Here is a 17,846-nt window from a genome sequence, read left to right on the forward strand (position 1 = left end):
GGTTTTCCAGAGAAGCTGTGGCTGCCTCATTCCTGGAAGTTTGAAAGTCAGCCTGGATGGAGCTCTGAGCATCCTGGTCTACTGAAAAGTGTCCCTTCCCAACACGGGGAAGTTGAAACTCAATTATCTTGAAGACCCCTTCCAATCCAAACCATTCTGTGATTCTTTTATTAATGCCTAGTAACTCTCTGACTGGTAAATATTTCAGAGAAGGGATCTCTGTTTGACCTTTGTTCAGAAAAAAGATTTGGGGATTTCCTTGAAACAGGTTTCTAAACACATTTCATTAAGCTGTGCTTCCAGCCTAAAGATTCAGATCTTGTGAGGTGCTGACTTTCCATCTGCTCTCACTGATTAGAAGGTAGTGGGAGCTGCATCTGTTTGGCAGCACAAAATACACAAAAAATCCCTCCTTGGAAGGCCCACGTCTAAGTGTTCCATGCACCCCAATTCTCCCTTTGCCAAGCCATGGGAAGCACTGGATTTGGATGAGCCACTTGTGGCCGCCTAAATATTTGCAAATTTCTATTTTTACTTTTTTTTCTCAGATTTTTTCATTACCCACTTCCACTTGGCCACTTCAACAGTCAGATGTACTTGTTCCCTCTGTTTTTGACTGGATGAGGCAAGACATGAGAGACAGATGATAGATAGATGATAGATAGATAGATAGATAGATAGATAGATAGATAGATAGATAGATAGATCATCTACAATGGTCTTTATCTGGAGAGATATCCATGCATATGTATCTATATATAAAGAGAGATGGATGGATGGATGGATGGATGGATGGATGGATGCAATACCATAATAGAGAGTTTACACATGGTCTTACAACATCTCTATCTTAATATGTCCTTGGACTGCCTGCCAGACCTGTTCCTGCTTCTTCATATTCTTGCCTCAGTCATCCTGAGACAAGAAACCAACGCTTTGACCCCTCTATTCCTTCAGAAATAGGTTTACAGATAATGTCAGGCCCCCTAACATTTGCAGAGGTGCTTCTCTTGTGCAGGCATCTCAAGGATTTTCCAAGGCAGACTTTACAGGGTGCCTTGTCCCCCTCAGCTGGCATTTCCAAGGAGGCATAAGCACACCTGCCTTCTCTTTACTAAGCTGCTCAGGGGCCTCTGAAGGTGCAAAAATCATCTCCACAAGCTCTCAGGAAAGCCCTGGCAGAACCCAGTCCTGGAGTCATGGTCTGAACGTGCATAACCACCTATAAAGTTGACCAGGTGCAGGCAGTCAGGAAAAGGCACTATGAAAATAGCCAGGAGCGTAGATGGAAAATTTCTGAATATAAGCAGAGAAAAAAAGAGGGAATGAGAGGTTGCAATTTATAGGAAAAAGTTTGCTCAGGCAACTTAACTGATTTTAAGTTTCTGATTTCTTGGGATACATACAAGGGAATCCAGGGAGAAAGAGGCACCTTTATCTGACAATACTTCTCTGTACTTGTTCATTGGATTTGAGAGATCTTTCATAAACAGCAGAGGAATCATCCAGCTCTCCTGCTGCCTGGGGAATGCCAAGTTGGATGTGGAACACAACTCAGTCTATTTAGAGGTTTGGCATAGCTCCCCCCATTCAAACAAAGTTTAACTCCATTTTTATAAATTCATGCCACCTGTAGGGCTTTGATTTTACCCAATCAAAGAATACACAGAATACAGGGCTTACCTGGAGGTGATGTCACTGTGAACACAAGTCTCCAGTTTGTTCCTGAGCTGGAGACAGCCAGATTGGAAAAACTTGCACATCCCTCTATGACCTGCACTTGGGTGAGCCCTGGAGAGTCAAAAAAAATCATATTGCAATGAACAGCAACCAGGTAAGTGCCACTTAAGAAACTCAGGGAGTCCTCATGACTTTAAGGGACTTCAGAAAGCCTAAATTCATTATCCATCTTAGTCATAAACATTGTGTCTAACTCCAAAACATTTCACATGGAGAAAATTGGAAAACAAATTCCAGAGGGATTAGAGAGCTTCAGCTTCTAAATATTTATTCTTTGAGCACATTGTGAAATGGCATTTTTTGTGTGGGGTGTAATGTGAATGCAGCAGTTAAAGAGATCAAACAAAGAGTTATAGAGATGCACTAGAAAGTTCCAAATGCCTATTTTTAAATTTAACTCATGTCTTGTGTGACTAAGTGTTCACCAAGGTTAGGAGAGTGATAATGAGAGTGTGCCAAGGGGATGGTCTCAAGGAGTCAACCCCTGTAACTAAGGGACAAGCTGAATATTCAATTCTTTTCTGACTTGTTTCACCTTATCTTTCAGGCATAGTCCCTCCTGTACTATTGTTAAATCTCTTGGAATTTTTCTCCTGCTCTGTCAGATGCTTTGAAAGATATTTGGCCATGGAAAATATCTGTGGTGACTGCCCTGAGACAGTACAAGAGACACTGTCAGCTGGAAATCTGGCAGGGAAAAACTCCATGGGGAGCATTAAAATGAAGCCCAGAAAATAGAATTTCTCCATGACATTACCTCTTGTTGTGATCTGTAAGGGAATCCATTCTGACTCAACATTTGCCCTTGCCATGATTGTTATTTCTGTAGGCTCTTTTAAAAAGTTGTAATTTACTTTGCAACTGGATCCCCATTTTACTGTGTGTATCTTTGAGCAGCAGCCAAGGCCTGGTCTTTGAGTGATGCTGGCCAGGTCTGGTCTGCATTCAGACTCTTGGGGTGAAAGGGGTGGAATCCTAAAGGCTGACAAATTTCCAAATGTTGGTTCAGGTGGGGGTGAGATGCCAGAACTTCCTTAGGATGCTGGACTGGCTCCAGTGATCACAAACACAGAGTTTTGCCTGCTGAAAGACAACATGTCAAAACTATTTGCTTTATGAAGCAGGTGGCTTTGGCATTTTATTGCAGTTAGAGGCACAGGTGAAGGTACATAAAGCTGAATGTGAGCAGGACATTTCAGCTCTGCCATTCTCATGTTCAGGATATTGAACAATGGGGTGAATTAGCAAATGTTGAGCTATGGCCAGAAATTGCCCAAGACAAGGGAAAAACCTTAGGCAAAACCATGACACATATTAATTATTCAGCAACATAAATTGTAAAGTTTCTCCTCTCTATGACTCTGGTACAATTTAATTTGTTAATATCCCAATTAGTTTTGACTACATACATGGGTTTTTTTCTCTTTCTGTACAATATCTAGCACACCAAACCACCAATTTCATTACAAGTCTCCAGGTTCAGCTGTGATAGATAAATAATCAGTGATTTATACTGTGAATAGATTTGATGGAGATGTGAGAATGTAGAATTCTGTTATTGCTCCAGCCTAATCCTGGTTCATCCCTCTACCACTCATATGATCCTCCTTATGATCCATCCTTATATTATGTTGCCAGGCATGATCACACAGCATTTTTTCATTTTATTGACAGATCATTCATATCTGGACTGATGGATTCATGGCTGTCACTGCAACAGCAGTGCAGTATTATTAAAGGTTGCAAAATGCTTTAATGTCAGATAATCAGAAAACTCCTAAATCTCTGCATATTAAATTTGAAAAAGTTTTTCTGCAGGAAGACAAATCCTGAAATGCTTCTTAGTGACCTGAGGAGGAAACACTGTGCTGAGATTTGCGTCAGGGATTTGAACTTTGACTACCTCCCTAATTGTCTCACAGGTTGTTAAAGCATTTCTCATTGATGTGAAGGTTTCTCAGGAAAAAAACTGACTTTCACCTCAATGCTGATTATTGTCCAACTTTGCTCAAGACAGTGTCTGCGCAGTCTACCAAGATTTCTTGGCTCTCTTACTGTCTGTAATGCAGATTTTAACATAGAGCCTTGTCCAAATACTTTATAATTGCCATTTCTAGTGTGTGAAGAAGCCTGGAGTTCTGTACTGTACTTCTCAACAGAGACTAGCACAACTTTCAGGCACATATGCTTCAAAGCTCAGAATGCTACAGATATATATGGGAGTCTTCCCAAAGATCTCTCAGGCAAGCTGGTATTTAACGTAGAAGCAGAGCTAATTTGGAGCTAAACTGCCTTCCACGAGGCACTTTGGCTGCTGTCAGCTGCAGCAGCCTCAGTGTGCTAGACGGGACCCATTTCCATTAAATGCTGCTTTCATGTGCTTCAAAAGATGAGTGCAATAAGGATGTTTGTCAAAGGGAAAACTGCAGCAAACTATTACATGCAGAACATCTGTACTGTGCTGCTCTTCCTTTGCTGCAGTTTATTGACTATTAATTTGATGCATGTATCTTTTAGAGAATGTGAAGTGTCTTTCCCTTCAGTTACTTTCTTTTTTCTTTTTTCTTTTTCTTTTTTCTTTTTCTTTTTCTTTTTCTTTTTCTTTTTCTTTTTCTTTTTCTTTTTCTTTTCTTTTTTTTTCTTTTCTTTTCTCTTCTCTTTCTTTTTCTCTTTCTCTCTCTTCTTCTATTTTCTTCCTTCCTTCCTTCTTCCTTCTTTCCTTCCTTCTTCTCTTCCTTCTTCCTTCCTTCCTTCCTTCCTTCTTCCTTCCTTCTTCTCCTTCTTCCTTCCTTCTTCCTTCCTTCTCTTCCTTCCTTCCTTCCTTCCTTCCTTCCTTCCTTCCTCTTCCTTCCTTCCTTCCTTCTTCTTCCTTCCTTCCTTCCTTCCTTCCTTCCTTCCTTCCTTCCTTCCTCCTTCCTTCTTCCTTCCTTCCTCCTCACTTCCTTCCTTTCTTCCTCCTTCCTTCCTTCCTTCCTTCCTTCCTTCCTTCCCACTTCCTTCCTTCTGCCACTTCCTTGCACTTCCCTCCTTCCGCCACTTCCTTCCGCCACTTCCTTCCGCCATCCTTCCCCTCGCCACTTCCTTCCCTCCTTCCGCCACTTCCTTCCGCCACTTCCTTCCTCCCTCCCTCCCTCCCTCCCTCCCACTGTCATTCCTGATTCAATAGTCTGTGGCTAATATAAACCTAAGGAGTTTTGGAACATGCCCTTAAAAGGCATGAAAAGCAGTAGAAAACACCAAAGGATTTTTCTAACCTGTAATCCTGGAACTATCTTGTGGTAGGAAGAATTTCTAATTAACAGAAAAAGGGACTGAAAGGGTGAGAAGCTGTGATCTACAGCATAAATGCTACTTATCTTCTCTCATTGTGAACATTTCAACTCAAAAAATAACACACAAATGGCTTTACTGTGAACAAAATACTTTCTCTGCAATAGGGAACCTAACTTTTCAATGTGTGTTCTTCTTGCTTATATTTAAATATTTTAGAAATTGAACTAATAAGTCTATAATCATTATAATTTCCAACTTCTAATTTAGCAGCATATGACCATCCACAGCTGTTTGGTTCAGCACTCTACTTCAACAAGTATGTCTAAGCATATTCACACAACCTTGAGGGAAATCCTCACATTTAGACTTTTTCACAAGTTTTCCTGAGTCTTCCATGAGTTCATGTGTTTTGATAAAGGAGGACCAGAAGGGAAACATTTAGATCCCCCATGGAAAAAAAAAAAAAATCAGATTATATTATGTTAATGATAATCTATAGGCAGTTGCTTCTGTCTGAACTTGGCCAGATCCTTTGGGATAAAAAAGGTGTTGTGGATCCTCAAGAAAATACCCCAGTTAGCATAAATTGAAAATCAGTGTTAGGATTTCTAATTCTTCATTCTTTCTTTTCTTGACCCCAGGTATGTCTTTTCAGGACAAACTATAGGATATGAAGACTCCTACTGTAAAACCTTCTCTAGTTCACCAACTTCTACGACCTATTCAGCCAAAGACTGGTTTTCAACTGCAGTATTTCTCAGGTAGAGCTCCTAAAGTTATCACCAGCATTTTGCATAGCTGCTCTGCCATAACCCTTGCTACAGGAAAACACATCCAAACCTTTCAGCACAGCCTCAGAGGAGTCCTTGAGATGAGCTGATACAACCCAGGGCTCTGCAGGAGGCCCCAGCTTGTCAATTCTTTCACCCTGGGAGGAAGAACAGAAGAGAAGAATTAAGATCTTGTCTCCTCAGCAAGACCAAAGAAAGCTTTGATGGTTTTAACAACTGTAATATTTTTTTTCATATATGCCCCCTGTCTGAGGACAGATTGCATTTATGTGTCATCTGTTATAAATGTCACAAAAGTCACCATAACTTTTCAAGGTGAGGGCACATCACAGAAGGGGTCAGGTTGGAAGGGACCACAGTGGCTCCTCTGGTCCAACCTCCCTGCTCAACCAGGGTCATCCCAGAGCACAGGGCACAGGATTGTGTCCAGAGAGTTCTGGAATATCCCCAGTGAGGAGACTCCACAGCCTCTCTGGTCTCTGTTCAGTGCTCAGTCACTGCACAGGAAAGAAGTTCTGCCTCCTGTCCAGGTGGAACTTGCTGGGATCAGTCCCTGCCCATTCCTCTGGTGCCAATGCTGGAGCAGAACCTGCTCCATGCCAAATATCTCAAATGTCAAAATAGTACTGAATTAAATACAGTCTCCATACACAGGGAGGCAAATTCTACCTTTCTGTCCAGGAAAATTATTTTTGGCTGTACAGGAAGCTGCTTCTCAATTTCTCCATCTGACGGCTGCACCTGAACAGAGATGCTGTAGGGTCTCCTGTATAAGCATGTTTCTGAATGTTGTCTGCTTCCATTTCTTTCACGTGGAAAATAATGGGAAAGGAAAAAAAAAGGAAAAATCAGAAATAAAGTTCTAGATATTATTTCTGTTCCTATTTTCTACCTACCTACTATGTTTACCGTATCATAACCCTTTGATTCCTTGGGTGAGAGCAGAATGCATGGAAACAGGAAAGAGTTCTCACTTCCAAGCAGAAAACAGCACCAAAGTATGAAAAAATCCTTTTGTTTCAATCCCCAGTTTACAGATGGAAAAGTGGGAAATTAACAAAGTCATTTATGTCCCAGGTATCATGTTGGAAGTATGTAGCAGAGACAGGGATTTTATGGATTCATGAACCCAATGCCTTAGCCCCAAAGTCATCATTGAAGTGCACTGAGAGCAGTGGAGCCTGCAGTGTTCCCTGTCCAGCAGAAAGATTTTCACTGACAACTTCTGAGCTCCTCTAAGAACAAAGTCTTGGTTCCTCTACACAAACATACCAATTACAGGGCTTTACTGCATTTCCTTTTGCTGCCATCACCTTCACAATCTGCAAAGTCTGCAGACTGAAATAAAGCAGTTACACACACTCCCTTGAAAGACATTGGTTTTTCCAAGCCTGAAATTTAAATTAGAACATCCCAGGAGAATGCTTTTGCATTTGAATAAAGAATCAACATTTCATTCTGAGCCTGGATCATTTCATTCCCTTTCCCAGTGCTTTGTGCCATTTAGTATCTCATATATATATATATAATTTATATATATATATAAAAAGCTTTAATCTGCAATTGCAATGAAGTGGCTGGGGGTTTGGTATTGTCTTGAAATGAAAGAAGAATAGATATTCATTGATCTCTTTTGTTTGCTTAAAGGTGTTTACAAACACAAGATATATGTAGCTTAAGTTTCCTTTGCTTTTAACTCTTTTTTTCTAGTTTTGATGGTTGTGGATGTTTCTTCAGAGTATTACTCTGCATTACAAATGAGAAACTGTTCATACTGAGCTGATGGAAAATACTGGTCTGAACTACAGCTGCTGGAAAGACCAACTAAGGTTTTAAGGATATGTGCATACTCAAAAGGTAGCTCAAGGATTGAAGTTTTAGTTCTTATCTTGGTTCTTTATCTTGTATTTTTGTTGGTGGGAAAGTCTCACAGGTGGTGTTTGGTTTGAAATTCATATCAGGGGCATCAATAAGGGGCTGTTATCCACCTTCTTCCAAAAACGTGCATTCAACTGTGTGACCAAACACCAACTCATACACAGCACACCAAGTCATTCCTGTTTTCAAGCTAAAGAAGCTGAGGTGAGAAAAAAAAATATTTGGGCCTTACAGAAACAATGCTAAGACTCACCTAAACCTCTCTGTCCTCAACTGGAGCCAGGGAGGTTTAGGTGAGTCTTAGCATTGTTTCTGTAAGGCCCAAATATTTTTTTTTCTCACCTCAGCTTCTTTAACAAATAAGAAAACGCCCTGAATTCACACCTCAGTTTCTACATGCTAAAACTGTGCATAGAGGAAGTTTGCTGCAAAATGTGGATCTAGGAAGTACTTCTCACCCTATAGGATGAGTAGAGTCATAAAATTATAAAATCATAGACTCATAGAATCATAGAAAATTTGGATTAGAAGGGACCTTAAAGATTATCTAGTTCCACCCCCTGCCATGGGCAGGGACACCTTCCACTATTGGAGGTTGTTCCAAGTCCCATCCAGTCTGACCTGAGACACTTCCAGGGATGGGGCAACCACAGCTTCTCTGGGCAACCTGTACAAACCTCACAGTAAAAAATTTCTTCTCAACATCTAATCAAATCTCTCCTCTTTTAATTTAGAACCTTTCCTCCTTGCTCTTTCACTCTCTGGTAAAATAACGGTGAAGAAAACAGAACGAAGCAAAACTAGACATGAATACTTAAAATGGAAGTATAAAAATGAATGTCTGTGAGTAATTTGAACTTGGTTAACACAGCATGGAATGTGGTGTTTATATCCCACATGGTCCAACCTGACTCGTGCTGTGAGGGAGCCCCAGCCTTAGGGCACAGCCCTGGACGCAGCAAGCTATATTCCTTAAAATTACGTCAGTGTGGAGGAGGAGAAAGGAGCATCCTGCTGATTCGTGCTGGAAGGAAAATAGGCCTTTCCTGGCACAGTTTTGTCCTGGGGAGGTGGAGGTAGATGAGTGTTTGTAGCCCAGCAAGGACCAGAGCAAGACCTGCCTTTGCCTCATCCCATGGCCATGAAGGATGTGCTGCTTGCCACTGCCCTGGAGTCTCCTGCTGGGCAGGAGCAGTCTGGCTGGCAATTCCCTGCTGGCAGGGAGCAGCTCTGATGCTCAGTGCCCTGCAGCTTTTTAGATGTGGGCTCAGCAGGCTGGGGATGCCTCAGTCAGCAGGGACACCAGGCATCCCTGATCCTGTCACCATCAGTGCCTGCTGAACAGGCTGAGGCTCCACAGGAGAGCAAATGCCTGTCCTTTAGCAGCAGGGAAGTCTGAGGGCAAAAACTGGAGGGTCTGCTGCAGGTATCATGGATTAATTGAGAAACTTGATGGAGAGGTTTGGGGCAGAGGAAATGAAGTATCCCTGAAATCAAGGAGAACTTGGCATTTTATTTAAAATTGTAATAATAACTATAATAATAAAATATAAAATCATGGAATGATTTGGGTTGAAAAGGACCTTGAGGATCACCTTATTCCAATCCCCTGCCATGGGCAGGGACATCTTCCATTGTCCCAAGTTACTCCAAGCCCTGTCCAACCTGACCTTGAACATTTCCAGGGATGGGGCAGCCACAGCTTCTCTGAGCAATCTGTGCCAGGGCCTCACCACCCTCACAGGGAGGAATTTCTTCCTGATATTTAATCTAAGGTAATATAATAATATCATTATTAATATAGGTATGTCATCATAATAATGTCTACAACAATAGTAGTAGTGGGAAGAAGAAGAAGAAGACGAAGAAGAAGAAGAAGAAGAAGAAGAAGAAGAAGAAGAAGAAGACGAAGAAGACGAAGGCAAAAAGAAGAAGAAGAAGTACTATTATCAATTGACTTCAAGGGGAAGGAGATGAGGATGAGAGCCTGGATCAAGGGTCCATTACAGTTAATGGAAAAACTCGAAAACTAAATTATGCCAAAAAACAAGCCTTGGCACTGACACCTGATCACCTCTACCATTAAACTGTCAGTCTCTTTTAAGCTGTGGTTCAGGTCCAATGGCAAAGTCAAGAACAGCTCTCAAATGGTCTGGGAGTTAATACAGTCAGAAGATATTTTCACTTGGAAGTTTGGATGAGGCCATGCTGAAATATGTCAGCTGGCCTTGGTGCCAAAGAACAGCCCCTGGCATATTTAATTTCCTAATAGACATTGAAATTAATTGAACAGTTGTCTGGTATGTCTGCACTGTGCTGTAAAATCAATGTATCCTTGGAAGGGCAAGGAAATTGGGAAGAATTTAGGAATAATAAGACTAAATGAATCATGATCCAGCTGAAAAGACATTTTTTATTTGTTGTTGAAAAGGTGGGGATTGCTGGTGACTGCAGGGAACTCAAAAAAGGGAGGTTCAGCAAGGACAGGGCATAGACAAGCTGAGGACTTGTGGCAGACAAAGTAAGTACATATTCAGTGGAAAGATTGTGAGAAACTCAGAGTTTTTGGGTGAAAATGGGTTCTGATGTCATGGGATGATGAAATAGGCCAGGCCTCTGCCCTCTCAGATGCACTGTTGGAGCTTTGTCATCCCCTGCAGATCTTGTCACTAATTAATACAGACAGGGAAGAGTGACATGAGCATTAGAAGACAATGAGGAGTCTGAGGTCATTCTTATTTTAAGCAAAAAAAAAGGTATTTGAAGTATGACTTTTATTTCCACCAATTCCCATATTTTCCCATATTATAGACAGAAATCAAAGAGAATCATGGAGCCCAGCTCCTGGCTCTGCACAGGGTAGACCCAACAATCCCATCCTGTGCCTGAGAGCATTGTCCTAGCACTTCTTGATCTCTGCCAGGTTTGGTGCTGTGGCCACTGCCCTGGGGAGCCTGTTCAGTGCCCAGCCACCCTCTGGATGAAGAAACGTTTCCTCACATCCAAACTAGACATCCTGTGTCACATTTTCATGTCATTCCCTCAGGTCCTGTCACTGGTCACCAGAGAGCAGAGATCAGTGCAGGCCTTCTTCTTCCCCTCCTAAGGAAATTGTAACTGCAATGAGGTCCCCTCCCAGTGTCCTCTTCTCCAGGCTGAGCAAACCAAGTGACCTCAGCCTCTCCTCCTATGACTTCCCCTCTAGGCCCTTCTTTCATTAGAAGAATGAATCTGATGAAGGGTTTAGATGTGGCATCACCAGAGGCCTTTAGAAGGAGAGGGACAGAGCAGATGCATCAGACAGGAGAGCAACATCCTCCAGATTCATTAGTGACTTCCATTAATAGCTGTAGATCAGTGGAAATGCCCCTGATTACAAAGCCAGTGGCAAGGAGCTAAGCCAGGCCTCCTCCATATCGCAGTCCCCAAGTTTACTGTCAGAGAAATGTCTTTTATTAAAAGTAAACAGCATCCCGCCGGAGGTCAGAGCTTTGCCGGGCTGCGTATCCCAAGGTAATACCACTTTAAGCTCCACATAAACTCTTAAACAGTTTCTATCCTAAAACCAGACCGTAGGTGGTACAGTTTTTTACGATATGTTATAATAGTGCAATAAATCTGTTAGCTTAAAATCGAATCTCCGTGGCCTTTTAGAGAAATCATCATTAAATGCAAGGCCCTGTTAATGATGCCATCCCAGTGAAATTGTTTAATCTGCTAGGGGGGTGGAAGGTCACCAAATGAATTTTTTATAATACATCAACTTGACACGCAATAGGGAAAACTGTAATAGATAAAAGCAAAGGAAAAGGGCACTGTCTTCTTCTGATAGGTCAATAGCAGCCAAGAGAGTCACTCATCCACTTTTCCTTCACTACCGTGCTCCTTTTCCATTTAATATGGACACCCAATTAATACCTCAGCACCATAGACAACCTCATTTTAGGTGAATTATAGCAATTTCTTCCCCCTTCTCCGAAATGAAAGTGATCACAATACATCATAGCATTGTGCGAATTAACGTTAATTGATTCGAGTTACCAAGCATTGATGGGCCACTTCTATAATCTGGTCCTTATTGGGAGCTGGAAGGGATGGAGGGAAGATTAGATTGCATCCCCCGTTGCTTTGACGACGGCGGTCACCTGATGGCTTGTTAGACAGTTGTACGCTTCTATTGCCGGCCCCAGTGGGGTCGTCAGTAAACTGGAGTGATGTCCAAACATCATTACACGCTGCTCCGATATTAAAGCAAAGGGATTAGCACCTTATTGCAGGCAACCTGGATTTGTCATTGTGCTGTCGTTATCCAATTTCCAGATGATAATGTGACTGTGGCCTGCGGGCACGAGGTCCTACAGCCAAACCAAGGTGCCTGTGTATGTACACATATATATATATATTTATATCTATATATGTAATTTTTTTTTAATGCATATACACACACACACACTCACATACATATATACCCACTCACACTACCCCACGAAGACCCAGAACCCCAAGCCATTTAACCTTTTGCTCACCAGATTCCTGCTAACAAAGTGTGTGGAAGAATTTTTCCCCCCTTTCCCATCAGACGAGCAGCGAAGGCCAAGAGCGCGATGCGGCAGCAGAATGAGCTGGCCTGGGAGCTGACACGGCCGTCACTCACTTGAATGTCACAGCAGACAAGCTCTGCTGATAGAGGTGACACCACTCACATGTTAAGTAAGGTGGAGTGGGGACAGGATTGGTCCCTTGGAGACGAGGCCAGCAGCTCCTCTCTGCTGGCGCCTGTGTCCTGTAAATCATCGCTTATGTCACAGGTCCCATTCATTGTTAGGAGAGGAAATAAATTCATGTGTGACACGAGCAAGGCAGGTTTTGTTTGACAGCACTGGGGTACCAGTGCTGGGATCAGATCTCTTTACAGTGCTTGAGGAGCATGTCAGGGACACTGCTGGATCTCCTGCATCTGTCAGGACAGTGTTAACTTCTGAGGGAGCACTGGAATAGGGAATAACTTCCCTTGAACTGATCCTCTTCATTTTTAACTGAGATGTATTAACACAAACCCTTCAGTTTCAAAGACCAAGACTGGTGTGCGGGATATGTGGCAATTTATTTCACCTTCTTCCCTTAGATGCAAAGTCCTGTGCTCCTTTTCCCAAATCTCTCCTGCCCTCTCCACCTTCCCCTTCCTCTGCTTTCTCCTGCTATCACTGCACCTTTCTTACCTCCTGCTCCTTTCCTGCAGAGGAGCCAGCTGAGTTTTGGAAAGCCATTGTCAGAGCAAGCAACCAGAGCTATATGGAGGGTAGGACTCCTACTTGCCTGAATCTTGTTATTCACAGCTGTCACCTTTGAGTGGGAATGACAAATTCTTGGATACGTTCACCATGTACACTAGATATTAACAGAAATTTACTTTGAAATTTAAGGCTTAGAGGTGAAATGTGTCTTGGTGATAGACCCTCTTAACCCTACACTGACAGAATGGCTCCTGCCCAGAAGAGCAGTGGTGGAAAACTGTTATTTCATTTATCTACTATTATTAGAGAGCCAGTGTGAAGATCCATGGATGGTAGTTTGGATATTTGTTGGAAAACTTGCAAGGGAAATGCTGGCTTCACACAAGGCTCATACACGAAGGGCTGCTTTTGGTATTTTCCCGTTCAAAACCAAACAGTCTTATGGACAGACATCATATTTTGTGCTTGTTTGGAACAGTCTGAATGAAAAACATTTACATTTAAGCAGCAATTCAGTTACTCTATTGACCATGCTCTTAGGTCAAAAGATACCTCCTTAGTTTTCCTTCCTTGATTTAAATATGAAGGAAAAAAAAAGTTATAACAGTAGATCTGGGGTCTAATCTCTACATAATTAAAGACATTTTGTGGCACCATCATCCCTGGTATGACTGGGCCTTCCTTAAATGGACAATTCAGTTTTGATGGCCAATTTCAATTCTACCAGAAGCAAAAAATTAGAAACAGACTAAAATTTCACTATTGATGAGACGGATAAATATTCTATTGACACCGAATGCCTTCACATAAACTCTTTTTACATCCATTGTCACCACTTTCACAGTGGGAAGATGTGTCTGAGTCTCAAAGTTCCCAATGACCATCAACCTCTTCCGGCCCATCCCACAACTAAGTTTCCCACTAGGAAAAGAATTTTGAATTGACAATAAAAAATTCATATTGATTCCAAAAGTACAACAGTTTTATTTGACATGACACTTTTTGTTCAAGTGTTAACGCCCACTTCATAGTCATGATATTTCTTATCCCATCATACCCATAAAAAACCCATTACAGAACCAGAATTTCCTCTGATGGAAAACCCTATAGGTTTTTCATGTGGACTTTCCGACCTTTTTACAAGACTGTAAAAGAGATGTTGGCCACTTCAACTAACCCCAAACTATTAAGTAAATAAATAAAATAAATAAATAAAATTCATAATATAATTTTGGCCGTGTGTAGAAAAAATATAGAAAATAGTCTTGAATGGAAATGTGAAATGTTCTCTTTCCAGTTCTATTGCAAGGCTCTTCCAGTTCATTATCTGAGAAGGAACCTGCTTCTATTTTTAAGTGCAAATTTACCTCTCAATGCCTTATATGCTTTTGCTCCTGTGCTGTCATTGTCCATTACTATCAAGATATTCCTGACTGGTATTTACTTTTGCAACATATTTTCACAGATAGAATCATATCTTCCTGATTTGTTTTGCCAAGTTAAACAAACTCTTTACTAAATGGTTTTATGATTCTCTTCCTTATTTCTTAAAATAAACTCAGTTTCCATGACCATCTTAAATGTCTTTCCTTTTACTTGAACTGAATTTGTCCTTTTTTGTACATCAGCTGTGAGTGACTGACATATTTTACACAAGAATATGCTCTCTACACTGAATATTTAACCTAAGTCTAACTCTGTGAATATCTAACCTAAAATTAAATAAGTTTAAACTAAAGCAGATTTTAAGCTTACTTTAAGCTCCTGAGTATCATCGCTTCCACACCTTCACACACTTGAGGAGTGCAGCAAATAAAACTTTGAAATAACCTCAGGTGCTACAATATCTGCAGTTCTTGACATGGAGATTTTTAGCATCCTGCCTTTGCCTGCTCACTGGAGGAAAAACTTGTATACTTATGCAGGAAAAGAGATGTCAAGTCTTTTTTATAAAACCCTGTGCAATTCCACAGAGCAGCCTGCCTAAAATCTTCGCAAAAGTTACCAAATCCAAGAACTTTGGTGTTAGGAGGGGTCAGAATTCATCTAGTTTGAGCTCCACTCCTGCTGCCTGCATATGTGCCATGTGATACAGGGAATTAGTTGTAATATCTCATTTAGTGCTCTGCATGGGAATTGCCATTGGAATGAGCCATTCTTTGATAATTTGCTTCCCTTTTATTCCTTGCTGTGAGCCTCAAATTTCCTGCACAAGCACCATTTTTCATATGCTACCTCAAACATAACTCTCAACAAAAACCAAATTCAGTTTGTGTCCAGTTAGAGGTCAATTAAGAAGGAGCAAAGCACCCTGAAGTAGAGTGAGGATAGGGACTAAATGGCTTCTGGACAACTGCCCAGAATTATATTCCTGATTTTGTATAAAGGCACCTGCACAAAGATACACAATATATTATCATTGTGCTTCCTGTTCTGTCTTATTTATATTGATATTAGGAAGATTTTGCAAACCAGGGATTTCTATCTGTAAATACATCACAGTATCTATTATACACAGGCATTTTACTGGAAGATAAACTGATAGACATCTCTGACTCTCCAGCTGTGCAAGACTATAGCAGTCACAGCAATCACCTCTGTCTTCTCTTGACAAATTAATGAGCCGTGCTTGAAGTGACCCTAACAAAGGAGTTAAATTAAAATCTTGTATATAAGCACTTCAAATCATAAAAGACAAGCCATATTTTTTAAAGGCTTGGCAGTGTGATATACAGACCTACTGACTACTACCTTACCACAGCAGGGTTTCCAAGGCTCCCCTTCACCCTCACTGTCCTGGGCTGCAAATGAACCTCCAATCTGTGCTGATTAAAGATCTTTTTTTAGTTGTGGTTGTGTTACAAAACCATAAAATTATTATGGTTGGGAAATATCTCTAATACTATTTAGTTCAGCCATTAGCTCAGCACCACTGTGTTGACCTCCAAACCATGTCCCCAAATGTCCCATTCATTCACCTCTTGAACACTTCCAGGGGTGGTGACTCCACCCCTGCCCTGGGCAGCCTGTCCCAATGCCTGACCACTCTTTCAGTCAATGATTTTTTTCCCTAATATCCAACATAAACCTCCCTTGATGGGAGTTTTTTGCAACTTGAGGCTATTTTCTCTTTTCCTGTTGCTTGTTACCTGGGAGAAGAGATCAAACTTCCCCTGGCTCCAACCTCCTTTCAGAGAGAAAAGGTCTCTCTGAAATTGAGAGTTGTTGAGAATGATAATGATGCAGGACAATTCACTGCTTTGAAAGCCCAAGGAGATGGGCCTGGCAGGAGTGCAGGTTCTGTGTATTTCTGAAGGTCCAACCGGGTTTCGCATGACTCAGGTGTGAAAATATTCCCTTTTTCCTTCCACAGAAAAATACAATGGAATACTTTGTCTGACTTGTAATCCCAGCCCCATTATCTGTGCCTGTGCCAGCATGTGCTGCTTAAATGGAGACGGATAGACACTGGGGACAGTACATGTCCCAACAGGAAAACCCTGATTTCATTTCACAGGTTATCTGTGGCTTTATTGCATCGGAAATGTCAGCCATGAGTAATTCCAGAAAAGCTATGACTGATGGGGAGCAATAAATAACAGTGCAGAGGAGCCCAAGCAGCTGAGGGTGGGTGAGTTCTGAGCCAGTCCTATGATCTGGTGATGTGAGTGTTCTCTTCAATAAAGATCCCAGGTCTTCCCATAATTGGGACAGTGAATCCAAGGCTTTTAGCACTGCTCTTGCATGTGTAATAAAACAGCCTCCATCCTAGGGATCTCTCCTGATCCATGCTGCTTGGAATCTTTTAACAGAGTGTGCACAGACAGGAAGACAAAACACAGCTGGGAGAGCAGTCCCAGCGTGGAGATGTCATTTCTGCCTGAAAAAAAAGGCAGCCTTGAGGTTTCCTTGCTGGCACAGAGAAGATGGTGCTTCCCTCCTTAAAATGGTCTCTTGGGATCATGTCTTGGGATCATGTAAATCATGGAATGCTTTGGGCTAGAAGGAATCCTAAAGATGATCCAGTTCCACCCCCTTCCATGGACAGGGACACCTTCCACTAGCTCAGGTTGCTCCAAGCCCCATCCAGCCTAGCTTAGGACACTGCCAGGGATCCAGGGACAGCTGCAGCTTCTTTGGGCAACCTGTACCAGGACCCCACTACCCACTGTTAAATTTCCCACATTATTTTTCTGCTGTCCCATTTTGCAGTGTCCTTCAGTGTAACACAAACAACCCCACTCACAACACTGATGTTGGTTCAGCTATCAAAAATGCAGTATATCTTCAGAATCGGTCCTGATTTAAGATCTGATCTTGCACTTAAGAATTCCTCATTGAACTTAATGCAACACCACAAAAAAAAAACAACAAAACCCCAAAACCAAAAGCACAAGAGCAAAGCAAAACAAAACAAAGCAAAACAAAACAAAGCAAAACAAAACAACCCACCCAACCCAAAAGAAAACAAAAATAATATCCTGCCCCCTAAAAAAACCAAACTCACAAACAAACAAACAAACAAAAACCACCTACAGCTGAAACCAACAAACCAAAACCAAAACAACAAAAAAATGATTCCTACAGTCACAGACCATTGTCCTCCTTCTGGCTGCTTTTCCACCACGAACCACACAAGGTCTACTAGAAAACTTAAGCATGTGAACAGAGTTTGTATCACTGGCAGACATCAGGATGGTCCATGGGTCAGCAGTAAATGGGAGAGGATGTGGTATTAATTTCAGAGGGTAATTCTTAGACAAATCCAATTTCTTTCTTGCATAGATGGAATATATGGAATATACTTATACTTGGATAATCCTCAGTAGTGCACAACATCAAAAAATAACATTATGCAATATCAAGAGAGTACACAATAAGATGGCCAAACATCAAATCCTCTGTCCCCTATTAAAAACAGATGGGATAT

At 41.5% G+C, this 17,846-nt stretch overlaps 1 protein-coding gene across 1 annotated transcript in view; it reads right to left on the minus strand.

The window, feature by feature from the left end:
• Nucleotides 1–17,846, minus strand: part of PKHD1 (PKHD1 ciliary IPT domain containing fibrocystin/polyductin) — a 238,581-nt gene that overhangs the window by 8,272 nt on the left and 212,463 nt on the right. Inside the window, exons 60-62 of the mRNA XM_064707121.1 lie at nt 6,474–6,609; nt 5,854–5,941; nt 1,684–1,791 (exon numbers count right to left, since the gene is read on the minus strand). Coding sequence (XP_064563191.1) covers nt 1,684–1,791; nt 5,854–5,941; nt 6,474–6,609 — 332 coding nt within the window. The remainder of the gene's footprint in view (nt 1–1,683; nt 1,792–5,853; nt 5,942–6,473; nt 6,610–17,846) is intronic.

Source organism: Zonotrichia leucophrys, chromosome 3 (assembly GCF_028769735.1).
Source record: "Zonotrichia leucophrys gambelii isolate GWCS_2022_RI chromosome 3, RI_Zleu_2.0, whole genome shotgun sequence".
Taxonomy (NCBI): domain Eukaryota; kingdom Metazoa; phylum Chordata; class Aves; order Passeriformes; family Passerellidae; genus Zonotrichia; species Zonotrichia leucophrys.